General features: G+C 46.8%; 1 protein-coding gene across 2 annotated transcripts; it reads left to right on the top strand.

Moving 5' to 3' along the window:
* The first annotated feature begins 4,669 nt into the window (after positions 1-4,669).
* Positions 4,670-7,609, top strand: LOC309816268 (protein SSXT-like). 2 transcript variants are annotated; one of them, XM_082643522.1, is made up of 2 exons: positions 4,670-5,696; positions 5,831-7,609. In XM_082643522.1, exons 1-2 carry the CDS (start codon positions 4,694-4,696, stop codon positions 5,890-5,892), a joined length of 1,065 nt encoding a protein of 354 aa, XP_082499648.1. In that variant the 5' UTR covers positions 4,670-4,693; the 3' UTR covers positions 5,893-7,609. The 2 variants fall into 2 exon arrangements, with proteins under 2 accessions (XP_082499648.1, XP_082499647.1); XM_082643521.1 differs by having other exon boundaries at positions 4,670-7,609.
* Positions 7,610-14,181: the final 6,572 nt, after the last annotated feature.

A 14,181-nucleotide genomic window follows, 5' to 3' on the forward strand; every position in this document is an offset into this window, starting at 1 on the left:
GTAAAGACAGCACAGCATTCCCATAAAGTCTCTGTGCAGCCTCCTCTAATAGTAGCATCTTACATAAACATGATACATTTATCAAAACTATTGGATTATAAGATAGTAAATTTTACAGAGCTACTATATGATCCAGGAGTCTCACTCCTGGACTTGTATCTGGAAAAGGCAAAAACTCAATTCAAAAAGATACATGCGGGCCTCCCTGGTGGCGCAGTGGTTGAGAGTCCGCCTGCCGATGCAGGGGATACGGGTTCGTGCCCCGGTCTGGGAGGATCCCATATGCCGCGGAGCGGCTGGGCCCGTGAGCCATGGCCGCTGGGCCTGCGCATCCGGAGCCTGTGCTCCGCAACGGGAGAGGCCACAACAGTGAGAGGCCCGCATACCGCAAAAAAAAAAAAAAGATACATGCGGGCTTCCCTGGTGGTGCAGTGGTTGAGAGTCCGCCTGCCGATGCAGGGGACACGGGTTCGTGCCGCGGTCTGGGAGGATCCCACATGCCGCGGAGCGGCTGGGCCCGTGAGCCATGGCCGCTGAGCCTGTGCGTCCGGAGCCTGTGCTCCGCAACGGGAGAGGCCACAGTGGTGAGAGGCCCACGTACCGTAAAAAAAAAAAAAAAAAGATACATGCACCCCAATGTTCACAGCAGCACTATTTACAATAGCCAAGATACGGAAGCAACCTAAATATCTATCAATAGATGAATGGATAAAGAAGATGTGGCATATATATATATATATATATATGAATATTACTCAGTCAGAAAACAAAAGAATGAAATAATGCCATTTGCAGCAACATGGATGGACCTAGAGAATTAATATTCTTACTTACTTAGTGAAGTAAGTCAGACAGAGAAAGACAAATAATATATGATATCACTTATATGTGGAATCTAAAAAATAATATAAATAAATCTATATACAAAACAGAAACAGACTCACAGACATAGAAGACAAACTTATGGTTACCAAAGGGGAAAGAGAGGGGGAGAGGGATAAATTAGGAGTATGGGATTGACAGATACAAACTACTATACATAAAATAGATAAGCAACAGGATTTACTGTATAGCACAGGGAGCTATATTCAACATCTTGTAATAACCTATAATGGAAAATAACCTGAAAAAATATATATATGTATATATAAAACTGAATCACTTTCTTCACTGTATACCTGAAACTAACACAATATAGTAAATCAACTATACTTCAGGGACTTCCCTGGTAGTGCAGTGGTTAAGAATCCGCCTGGCAATGCAGGGGACACAGGTTCGATCCCTGGCCCAGGAAGATCCCACATGTCGCGGAGCAACTAAGCTGGTGCGCCACAACTACTGAGCCTGCACTCTAGAGCCCATACGCCGCAACTACTGAAGCCCACGCACGCTACAGCCCACGAGCCAAAACTACTGAGCCCATGCGTCACAGCTACTGAAGCCTGGGAACCTAGTGCCCATGCTCTGCAACAAGAGAAGCCGCCACAATGAGAAGAGTAGCCCCCGCTCGCCACAACTAGAGAAAGCCCGCGCGCAGCAACGAAGACCAACACAGCCCCCCAAAATAATTAATTAATTAATTAATTTAAAAAAAGAATAACGTCATCTTAAAAAGTATATATATATACTTCAATTTTTTTCATTGCTAAATTTTATGCTATGTGAATTTTACCACAATTTTTTTAAAAGGACAAAGTAGATCTTCATATGTCAGCATGGAGAGATGCCCAGTGGCATTGTGAGGTCAAAGAAAGGCAGAGCAGTATCCTGATAGAACCATGTTTGTCTTGAAAACCTTCGCCATTAGCTAAAACAAGTTTTAATTGTGAATTCACACAGTGTTGATGAAGGTTCGGGAAAACCGGCACACTTACACACTTTTAGTGGCTTTGCAAAGTGGTTCAACCTCTCGTTGTACTTTGACCATAGCTATCAAAATGGGAAGCATCATTGGGCCAGAAATGCTGGGCACATATACTACAAAGACACTCACACCTGCACAAGGACAATGAACATTGCAATAGCAAATCTTGTGATATAACATCAGGGGCTGTTGTTTCCAGGAAATACTCTCCAGCTGCTAAAAAGAATGGGGCAGGGGCTTCCCTGGTGGTCCAGCAGTTAAGACTCCGCAGTCCCGATGCAGGGGACCCAGGTTCGATCCCTGGTCAGGGAACTAGATCCTGCATGCTGCAGCTAAGAGCCCGCGTGCCGCAACTAAGACCCAGGGCAGCCAAATAAATAAATAAATAAGTATTTAAAAAGAATGGGGCGGCTCTGCGGGAGAGGATCCAGACCAGCACTATCCCATAGGACTTTCTGGGATGACTGGCATATTCCACATCTGTGCTGTGCCATATGGGAGCTGCCAGCCACATGAGGCCACTGAGCACTTGAGACGTGGCTAGCGTGACTCAGGAACTGAATTTTTTACTTCATTCAATTTCAATTAAATTTAAGTAGCCTCCTGTGGCTAGTGATGACTGTATTGAACCACACACATCTGGGACCATCTCCAAGGTCTATCGTTAAGAGAAAAAGGCCAAGTGCAGGCCAGGATGTGTGATGTGCAAACCCCACATAAATGAGGGGAGATACATAAATGTCCTCATGTGTTTTATGAGGATGTAGTCTCCTACTGCAAAAGCCGTAAGAAACTGGCAGCACTGGCAGCATAGAGTTCAGGGTGCTCAGAATGTTGCGTAATAACACACCCCAAAACTTAGTGGCTAACAACAACCCCCATTTTGTTTGCTCACGATCCTGCAGGTCAGGAATTGGGACAGGGCACAAGGAGACAGCTTGTCTCTGCTCCAGGGCTGGCTGCAGGCTGGAACATCCAAGCTGACTTCTTCATTCCCATGTGTGGCACCTCAGCTAGGCTGGCCTGAGGAGCTGATGGTCGCTGGAGCATGTCTGCCAGTGAGTTCTTCGTTCCCCCGTTCTCCATTATGTAGTTTCTCCCTCCACATGTGGCCTCTGCATGTGTGTTATTGTCGTGTGGCTTTCTCCGTGGCCCCTGCATGTGGTCCAAGCTGTCTCTGCTGGAGTTCTCTCCTGTGGCCCCTCCAGGTGGCCTCTCCTCATGGTCTCCCCATCACAGTAGCTGCACTCCTTACATAGCAGCTGGCTTCCCCCATGGCACAGAAGTGAAAGCTGCTAGGTCTTCTTAGGCTGAAGCCCCAAACTGGCTCGCCACCATTTCTGTCACGTTCTACTGGACAGGCCAGATGCAAGGGCTGGGGACTGCACAAGGGCATGCCTACCAGGAGGCTGGTTCACTGGGAGCCCCTAGAGGAAGTCCACTGCAGGAGGAGGGCGAGGGTCCTGAGGTGGGAGGTGGAAGACCCACCTCCTTTTCTAACTTTAAAATGTTCACCATGGATACGTGTTACCTTGTTGCCATTTGTCCGAGCTTAGAAAGCCACGCACGGCACGGTCCTGCCTCCACACCTTTGCTCCTGCTGTTCCCTCTGCCTCTACATCCTTCCCTCCCACCTCCAGCTGAGAAATGCCCTGAGAAACCTTCCCTGAATGCCCAAGTCAAATTACTCTCCACTTCCTCTGTGCTCCCTACACCCGGTGACCCTAGGATCTTATTCTGCCCCGGCTGGAGTTAGTTTTGTGTAATCTCCCTCTCCTTGGAGCCCCTCAAGGTCAGCCCAATGTAGGTCATCTCCGTACACACACACACACACACAGGACTCATGCAGGTGCTGAGTAGGTGCTCAGTGATTTGGGGGCACAACCCAGGAAAATACACACTAGCCTGACCCACCATCTCCCCACCTGGCTGGGCGCAATGCTGGCATCTCTGGTTGCATTTGTCTAGAGTCACCGACAGGTGACGACAGAGCCCAACCTCCAACCTCTGCAGCTGCTATGAGTAGAGAAAGCAGGTGTAGGTGGTGAGCTTGAGAGGTCAGACACCCCAGGACAGGAAGCTCCAGGCCCAGCTTTGAAGAGAAATTTCCCCTCCTTATTGCCCATCCCCCTCCTCCTCAACGTCAAAGTTTGCTTCCCCCTCAAGCAATTGACTTTAATCATAGGCGTGCCAACCATTCATAGGTGCAGTGACCTGGTTGCCTCTAAAATCTTGTGCCAAGTGAAAAGCACCAGACACAAAAGAATACTCACTTATATCAGTACGGACTCATGGCTTTTACTTTATTCCAGGGGTTATAAATCCACCATTACCATTATTTGTTTCGATGCTCAGATTGGCCCTGATTTGGCTAGTGTCAGCCGCTTTCACCTGGCTCCTGTGTCCTTTTATCATGTCCCCATCATTCTTGGAGCACGTCCTTATTTTCTGACACAACAAGATGTTCCAGGCTCAACTTCTACTTTTCTTACCCCAGCCCTCGTTCCTTTCAGTGGTGAAAATCTGGGTGCTGTCCAACATTAATCCTTACCAATCTAATAGGTGTAAAGGGATAGCCCCTGGTTGTTTTCATTCGCATTTCCTATTACTAGTGAGTTTGAGCCTTCCTCCCATGCTTGTGGTTTTCCTCTTCTGTAAATTGTTCTTCATGTCCATTACCCTTTTTCCATTGGGGCTGCTGTCTTTTCTGTTGTTGTTTGCAGGAGTTTCTCATATATTCTAAGCACTGCAGTCTTAAACACTGCAATGTCTTCACACTTAACATCTGCCTATTAACTTTGTCTAGCCGATAGTGGTGACGGCGGCAACATGTCCGTGGCGTTCGCGGCCCCAAGGCAGCGCGGCAAGGGGGAGATCACTCCCGCTGCGATTCAGAAGATGTTGGATGAAAATAACCATCTTATTCAGTGTATAATGGACTATCAGAATAAAGGAAAGACCTCAGAGTGTTCTCAGTATCAACAGATGCTGCATACAAACCTGGTCTACCTTGCTACAATAGCAGATTCTAATCAAAACATGCAGTCTCTTTTACCAGCACCACCCACACAGAATATGCCTATGGGTCCTGGAGGGATGAATCAGAGCGGCCCTCCCCCACCTCCACGCTCACACAACATGCCTTCAGATGGAATGGTAGCTGGGGGTCCTCCTGCACCACACATGCAGAACCAGATGAACGGCCAGATGCCTGGGCCTAACCATATGCCTATGCAGGGACCTGGACCCAATCAACTCAATATGACAAACAGTTCCATGAATATGCCTTCAAGTAGCCACGGGTCCATGGGAGGTTACAGCCATTCCGTGCCATCGTCCCAGAGCATGCCGGTACAGAACCAGACGACCATGAGTCAAGGGCAGCCGATGGGAAACTATGGCCCCAGACCAAATATGAATATTCAACCAAACCAAGGTCCAATGATGCACCAGCAGCCTCCTTCTCAACAGTACAATATGCCGCAGGGAGGTGGGCAGCATTACCAAGGCCAGCAGCCACCTATGGGAATGATGGGTCAAGTTAACCAGGGCAATCATATGATGGCACAGAGACAGATTCCTCCCTATAGACCACCGCAACAGGGCCCACCACAGCAGTACTCAGGCCAGGAAGACTATTATGGGGACCAGTACAGTCATGGTGGACAAGGTCCTCCAGAAGGCATGAACCAGCAATATTACCCTGATGGGAATTCACAGTATGGCCAACAGCAAGATGCTTACCAAGGACCACCTCCCCAACAGGGATATCCAGCCCAGCAGCAGCAGTACCCAGGGCAGCAGGGCTACCCAGGACAGCAGCAGGGCTACGGTCCTTCGCAGGGTGGTCCAGGTCCTCAGTACCCTAACTACCCACAGGGGCAAGGGCAGCAGTATGGCGGTTACAGACCAGCCCAGCCTGGGCCACCCCAGCCCCCGCAGCAGAGGCCTTACGGGTATGACCAGGGACAGTATGGAAATTACCAGCAGTGAAAAGTACTTACATTCCAATAGCCAGAATCTGTTAGCAGCCATACTGTCGCCTCAGCACTGTGGACACCTCCCTGTGAAGAGACCCTTCCATTCCATCTAGTTTTTGGAAAAACCTTGTGGATAAGTGGCTGTTTCATCAGTAAACAGCCTTTGTGGCTTAGTTATAAAAGGCTTTAGTAGCGCAAAAATACTCTTGATTTCACATGTCTACTCTAGATGGCAACATTGGACAGAAAATAGAATGACATAACCAATTTGCAATGATTTCGGAACAGTATTTCAAATGGACTGTTACAGACTGAAAGGTGTGAACAGCTTTGTATGTTTATGAAGGTTAAGGGAATTTAATACTTTTCCACAGATTCTTTTGTAAGGGGAAGAGGGAAATGTACACTTTTTACAGCAGCAATATTTTGTATATTATGTTTATTTCATGTGGTGAATATGCAAGGAGGTACACTACGCACTGGACAGAATCAGAAGTCCTCTGTTAATGGGGATTGGAGCATGGTGGATGCTTGATTGTGTTGGTCTCAAAGTGGTGTTCTGTGAAGCTGAAGGTGAGGGAGAAGACAAAGCACACCATATGTCCACTGTTATGTTCTTTAGAGAAAATTCAGATCCCTTTTATGTGTTAGATAATCAAGGGCACTGTGATACAGTTTTACGTAAAAAGACATTTTTTAAAAGCTTTCCAGTTTTGTGGGTTAAAACCTTTTTATAAAAGATCATTTATAATACAGTTTTAAAATGTGAGGCAATAAGAATTACTTCACGTTGGATCTGAAGAATCTTGCTAACAGTTTCATGTAAATGAAGTGGTAATCCTCTCCTAAAAGAGCAATAACTGAAAATGAAAGTGTTAATTTTACCTTGTTTGAGTAATCAGGGAACTTAGTAATATCAAAACGTTTTATAAATGATGTCAAAGAAGAGTCAATGTTGATTCAGTAACTTTATTTTTTAACATTAGAAGGATAATTGGTTTATATAATAAGAATAGTTCAGGAGACTTTACAAACCTTTATTGACTGGAAATAATGCCATTTATAAAGGAAGGAACACTTCTAAGTTTTTCCCTTTTTTATGTTGGTTAATATAACATAGAGATGTTTAGGAAAACGCTTATTGATGATGTTTATTCTGATCTGTATTAAAAGCATAGAGGTTGCATTTCAGATCACTTTGTTTATTAGCATGGTATACTTAATCATATTTGAGACTGTCCTGTGCCTGACTGTCTTAGGTGATTTCAGGGATATTGCATTGGGCAGGAAGTCATGCATTGAGAAGTTGATAACCACAGTTACTTAAGCATAATCTGAAAAGATCTAGCCCAAAGGTAAGTTGCTATTTTCATCACAGTTGCCTGTGCCCAGGGAATAAGGTATATTCTTTATAATTGAATTGTTTTTTCCCCACTTCTAACTGGAAACAAAACAGAAAGGGTGCGATAAATCTGAATAAGCAAAATGTACTGTTCTCAACATACTGTAATCAAAAGGAGAAATTTTAATGTGTCTCTGTGTGTGTATGAAAGAGAGTGTGTGTTTTAAGGTCAGAATAGGGTTTTTTTCAACATGGTCAGTAGAAAATGGACATCAAGTTTGAACACATAAAGCATGGACAGCCTTATTGTGATGGAAACGCTTTTAGGTTCTGTGCCAATTTTCCACCACTGTGTACTTTGTTGCTATTTAAAACTGTATCAACTCTAACGGAAGAATAAATTATTTGTGATTTAAAAAAAAAAAAAAAAAAAAAAAACTTTGTCTACAGGGTCCTTTGGTCAGAATTCCTTCATTTTGATATAGTCAAAATGGTTCTTTTTTTTTGCTTTTTATACATTTGTGCTTTTTTATTGTGGTAAAAAATAGATAACACAAAATGTACCATTTTAGTTACTTTAAGGGTACAATTCAGTGGCGTTAAATACATTCACCATGTTGTGCAACCATCACCACTGTCCACATCCAGAAATTTTTCATCATCCCAAACAGAAACTCTGTTCCCATTAAACGGTAATCCTCCTTCCATCCTCTTCCCCACAGCTCTGGAAACCTCTAATTTGCCTTCTATCTCTATGAATTTGACTGCTCAGGTATAAGTGAAATCATAGAATATTTTTCCCTTTTGTGACTGGCTTATTCCCCTTAGCATAATATTTTCAAGGTCCGTCCATATTGTAGCACATGTCAAAATTTCATTTCTTTTTTTCTAAATTTATTTATTTTATTTATTTATTTTGGGCTGCATTGGGTCTTCGTTGCTGCGCGCGGGCTTTCTCTAGTTGTGGCGGCCGGGGCCACTCTTCGTTGTGCTGCGAGAGCTTCCCACTGCGGTGGCTTCTCTTGTTGTGGAGCACGGGCTCTAGGTGCACAGCCTCAGTAGCTGTGGTGTGCAGGCTCAGTAGTTGTGGCTCGCGGGCTCTAGAGCACAGGCTCAGTAGCTGTGGCGCACGGGCTTAGTTGCTCTGTGGCATGTGGGATCTTCCTGGACCAGGGCTCGAACCCGTGTCCCCTGCATTGGCAGGCGGATTCTTAACCACTGCGCCACCAGGGAAGTCCAAAATTTCATTTCTTTTCATGGCTGAAAAGCATTCCATCGTGTATATATAACTTCTACTAATTTTTATAATTTTGCACCTCATGTGAAGCCTTTAATCCGTCTAGAATCCACCTTTGTGGATCTCTCACTGGCCGATGGCAGTCAGCTGACCTGGAGTCTGGGAAATGCAACCAGCAGAGGCCAGCTCCTCTGTAACTCAGAACAGAACCAGGGGAGGGCAGAACAAGCATCTGAGGGCAAGGAGGACCAGTCCCTCCCCAAAATTCAGTATGAATTAAAGATCCAGTTTTATTTGAGGCCACTTTCCCAACACCATCTTCTGAACAGTGTCTCCTGGGCGGCGGGGCTGCCGTTCTTGTGTCGTTACTTCTCAGGGATCCAGGGACTGCTCCACCGTCACTGCTCTGCCTTGCTGGTCTGTCTGTCCTTGCACCAGCACCCACACAGCCTCTACTATAATGGCATACGTCTTCCAACTGCTGATGGGGAAGCCGCCTCTTGACTCTTCTTTTCTAAGGTTGTGGCTAAGTTCTTTCCATGCCACATCTCATCAAATCCTCAAAACAGCCCTGTGTCAAGGGGTACAATCCTTATCCTCACAGGACAGGTGAGGAAACTGAGGCCTCAGGGAGGGAAAGTGACTCGATGAAGTTTACAGAGCTGACAAATGGCAGAACCAGGACGAAGCAAGGCGTAGCTGACTCTAGGGCTGCCCTGTGATCCCCAGCACCCAGCTGCCTCTCCCGTTTGTAGTCTGCCAGGTTCTTATCTGTAAGAAGGGGGAAAGGGCTGGAAAGGCCTGCTGGGCTGGCCACTTGCCAGTTTGCTTGCATATCAGGAAGGAAAACCACTCATATCAGGAAAGGAAACCACTGAGCATTTAAACAGAGAGACCTTCCAACAGGGAATTGGTTACAAAGAGGACGCAGGAGCCCAGAAGCCAACCAAGAAATTGTGAAGAATCTCAGAATCCGCAGCAGCAAAGTCACCGCCACTTCTAAGCTGGAGGGCCTGAGGGAGGAAGTAACACTACAGTAGCCCGGGGCCTGTGGTCACTCAGCAAAGCGGGAAACACAGTGGACTGTCCTGTGGGAGCTGGAGCCATGGAGAACACTCAGTTGTTGATGGAGATGCAGCCCAAGGTGTAAGGAGACAGGGAAAAATACTTCTGCCTTCCTCAAACCTCCAATCTCCCACCAGGATCTCTCACTGGCTGATGGAAGTCAGCTGACCTGGAGTCTGGGAAATGCAGCCTGCAGAGGCCAGCCCCTCTGCAACTCAGAACAGAAGCAGGGAAGGGCGAACAAGCAACTGAGGGCAAGGAGGACCAGTCCCTCCCCAAAAGGACCTCCCTTCCTGGTCCCAGTTCCCACCAGGCAGTCCCCACCATGGCTCCAGCCCTGGCTTCTTGGATCTAGTGATAACCACATCCTCCTGTCCCTCTGACCTCCCGCTGTAGCTCATCCTGGGGAGCCTCCTCCTGCCCTTTTGGCATCTCAGCTCTTCCATCATCTGTATAAGCAATTCCTTGTATTTCATCTTCTGTTTGAAATGCCTAGAGTGTCTCCATTTTCCAGACTGGATCCTCGCTAATACAGCCATGCCATAATTCAGAGAATGGCCACAGTGCTACATGCTAAGTTTGTGGACTGACTGCGTAAAGAACCAGAGGGGAGGGCAGAACTTAGGTGTGCTGAGTCCCCAAGGCAGGGCTGATCCCAGGCACAGTGTGGACCAAGCTGCAGAGGAACCACAGCAATCCCAAGGCTGACTCTGGGTCTACACAGATGCTGGGCATTCCCAAATCAGGACCCAGGCACAGCTGAGAGGCTCCATGTGGTTCTGGCCAAGGAAATCAGCTTCTATTAAGGGCCTCCTGTGTGCCTGTCTGTATTCACATATCACCCCATGTTAGTTTTCTAGGGCTGCCATAACAAAGTACCACAGACTGGGTGGCTTAAACCACAGACATTTATTTTCTCACAGTTCTGGAGGCTGGAAGTCCGAGATCAAGGTGTCCGCAGGGTTGTTTTCTTCTGAGGCCTCTCTCTCAGCTCAGAGATGGCCGTCTTCTCCCTGTGTCCTCATACCCTCTTTGCTCTGTGCATCTGTGTGTCCTAATCCCCTCTTCTTATAAGGACACCAGTCATATTGGATTAGGACCCACCCTAGTGACCTTGTTTTAATTTAATCATCGCTTTGAAGACTTATCTCCAAATACAGTCACACTTTGAGATGCTGGGGGCCAAGTCTTCAACATATGACTGGAGGGGGTGAGCACAATTCAGCCCATGATAAACCCCAATCTCACAACGTGGACATTATCAGCCCTGTTTTCCAGATGAGGAAATGGAGGCCCAGACAGTGATTTGCCCAAGGCCACCCAGAGCTGGGTCAACTCAGGTCCAGGCTCTTCACCTCCCGTCAGGCCCCCCAAAAATCTTCTCTCATTCTTTGTGATTTCCTCAGACCCTGGGAAATGGATTCCAGTCTTCCCTTTAATGCTTTTCCTTTGTGTCATAAGACAGTGATCCACCATGTACTGAGCATGTATTACGGACCAGGCTCTTCCATTGGCATTTTGTATGTTTTCTAAATACACAAGATGCCTCTTCCTCAAGCCTCTGCTCAAACCTCCTCAGGGACGCCCCCCTCCCCGAGCCCCTTATTTGTAACAGTGCCTCCACCCACACAGATCCATCTCCTGCTTTATTTTCCTTTACAGAGTTATCAGTACCTGAAAATATCTTATATGTGTGTTTATTTTTTTACAGTCTTCCCCCAACGAGACTCCATGAGGGCAGAACTCAGGTCTTGGTGTATCCCTAGTGCCGCGATGAGATTCATTATAGGTGCTTAATGTTAGTTCAATAAATAATCAAATGAAAAAAAATAATCAAATGAATGAATGCTCTCGTCAAATCCTCACCAGACATCTGTATGATGAGGGCCCTGGGATCATCAATTTATTAAAGAAGAAACTAAGCCTCAGAGAAAGTCCCAAGTTCACCCAGCTAGTACATAGTGAAGCTGGAATTTGAACCCAGGTCTGTATTCTCAACCTCCACACCCAGGCCAATCTCCTTGCCTTGGCCTTCCTTCTAAATCTCTCCCTGCTCTGTGGCTTCCCAAATTACCCTCACAGCTACCCTGAACCTCTTGTTCTGGAAATTCCAATTCCTCACTGAGCTGGGCTGCAGTATCATTTTGTGCCAGCAGGTGTCACCAGAGAATTCCTCATGGCCACAATCAGCTGTCCAGCACTCCAGAGCAGGAGCCAGAGTTTATTCAATCACCTTTAAGGATATTTCCAAGATTTTGCTCCACAAACCAGTTCGCAGCTACATCCTTGCACCTGTGTTCATGGGCTATGGGGTGAGAATTCCTCTGGGAATGGATTCCTAGAAATGGAATTCCAGAGAGCAATGAACATCTTTAACTTGCATAGATTCCATGAACTTGCTTAGCCTGGTTTACAACCCAGGAGTGTGGGGCCCAGAGAGGGCGCGTGGCTTACCCAGGGGCACACAGCAAGCTAGTACAAGGGCCAGGTTTGAAACTGGCTCCACTGGCCATGAATTTTTCCATGCACTTGGAAGACACTTCCACCTAGGCTGAAGTGCTGTCTTTGTGCATTTTTTACATGTTTGTGGGGCTGGATCTGACTACTCCTTCTGTCATTCAATCATCTACTTGTTCATTTAACAAATGCATTGGTGAGATACAGGCTCAATGCTGTAAGAATGGCTCAAATAAATGTCTACAAGACAAGAAAATAGTTTACTTTCCTCTCTCACATCAATCTGAATGAAAGCAGACTTGGATGGTGGCTTTATGGTATCAGGGACCCAGACTATTTTCTATCTTATAGCTCTTCCATCTTCAACCAGCAGTTTCCATCTCATGGTCCAAGATGGCTGCTCTAGCATTGCCATCACATCTACATTCCTGCCAGTGGGTAGTAGAGAAAAGGAAGTAGAAGTCAACTTCTTTAAGGGCACAAACCAGATGTTTTTTGCCACTTCCACTCTCATCCTATTGGCTGGAATTAGTCATATGTCCTATATTGCTGCAAGGGAGGCTGGGAACAGTAGTCATTAGGTAACATAGCTGAGCAGCCATCATATTTTCTTCTAAAACTCGGTGATCTATTACCAATGAATATACTGTCCAGTTTCTGACGCTCATACATTTTCTGGGCACCTACTATGTGTGGGAGAAGGTGCAGCAGACTGGAAATAGCACAGACTTCGGAATTTGACTCGTCTTGGGTTTGAAGCCCAATTTTGCCTTTCCCATCTGTGTGTCATGACCTCTCTGAGCCTCAGTTTCCTCATTTAAAAAATGGAGACAAAAGGGACTTCCCTGGTGGTCCAGTGGTTAACAATCTGCCTGCCAATGCAGGGGGCACGGGTTCGAGCCCTGGTCCAGGAAGATCCCACATGCTGCGGAGCAACTAAGCCCGTGTGCCACAACTACTGAGCCTGTGCTCTAGAGCCCACGAGCCACAACTACTGAGCCCATGTGCCACAACTACTGAAGCCCGCATGCCTAGAGCCCATGCTCCACAACAAGAGAAGCCACCACAATGAGAAACCCGCGTGCCGCAATGAAGAGTAGCCCCCACTCACCACAACTAGAGAAAGCCCACGCGCAGCAATGAAGACCCAACGCAGCCAAAAATAAATAAATAAACAAATAAATAATTTTTAAAAAAGAAAAGAAATGGCAGCTGCTTTTAAAATGAGCCATACCGAGCCACACTCCCAAGGGCCAGAGGTGACTCAGCAGAGGCCCTGCCCTCGATTCCAGTGGAAAGACATTCCAGGGCAGCCTCCTGTCGATAAAAGCTCAGAGACATGTCTGTGCATAATCCCAATGCATCAGTCATGCATGAGTCAGAGCAGTTATGCCCATAAGTCATAAAGCAGCAGCTGGGCCCAGGATTCTTGGCATCCTTCCGAGCCCATCTCCCCAACCCCATTTTACAGAGGAGCAAACAGAGCCAAAGGAAGCGCTGCGAGCACAGCACGACTACACTGTTTTCTTTTATCAGTCTCCTCCTAATTGGGCATGGGGGTTGGTTCCACTTTGGAGCCATCGTAAACAGACTTGGCTGGGCCTCCCTATGCCTATAGGAGCAGGGTTTTCCAGGGTAGCTGGGGAAAAAGAATTGCTGGGGTGAATTGTGGATCCAGGGGGTGCTCCAATTGCAACAGAGGGAGGCGTCTCTCCCCAATTTACTTATAGGTCACAGTTTTTCAACCTCAGCACTACTGACATTTTGGGATAGAGAATTCTCTGCTGGGGTGGGGGCTGTTCTGTGCCTGGTAGGATGTTTGGCAGCATTCCTGGCGTCTACCCACAAGATGCCAGTAGCATCATCACCCCCAGTTGTGACAACCACAAACGCCTCCAGACATTGCCAATGTCCCCTGGGGGGCAAAATCATTCCCAGTTGAGAATCACTGCTCTCAATGCACAGAGCCTGCAGCAGGGTTTATAAGCACAGATTCTTTAAGCAGATTTATAGATGTTATTGATTTTCTTCTCTTCGGACAGGTGCATGCGTTTTATCTCTTTGGAAGGGGTCCATGACCTTGGTAGTCACTGGTTTAAGAATAAAGATTTCAGGGACTTCCCTGGTGACGCAGTGGTTAAGAATCCTCCTGCCAATGCAGGGGACATGGGTTCAAGCCCTGGTCCAGTAAGATCCCACATGCTGCGGAGCAACTAAGCCGTGTGCCACAACTACT

This window comes from Mesoplodon mirus (genome assembly GCF_964341445.2).
Source record: "Mesoplodon mirus genome assembly, chromosome: 15".
In the NCBI taxonomy this organism is placed as follows: Eukaryota; Metazoa; Chordata; class Mammalia; order Artiodactyla; family Ziphiidae; genus Mesoplodon; species Mesoplodon mirus.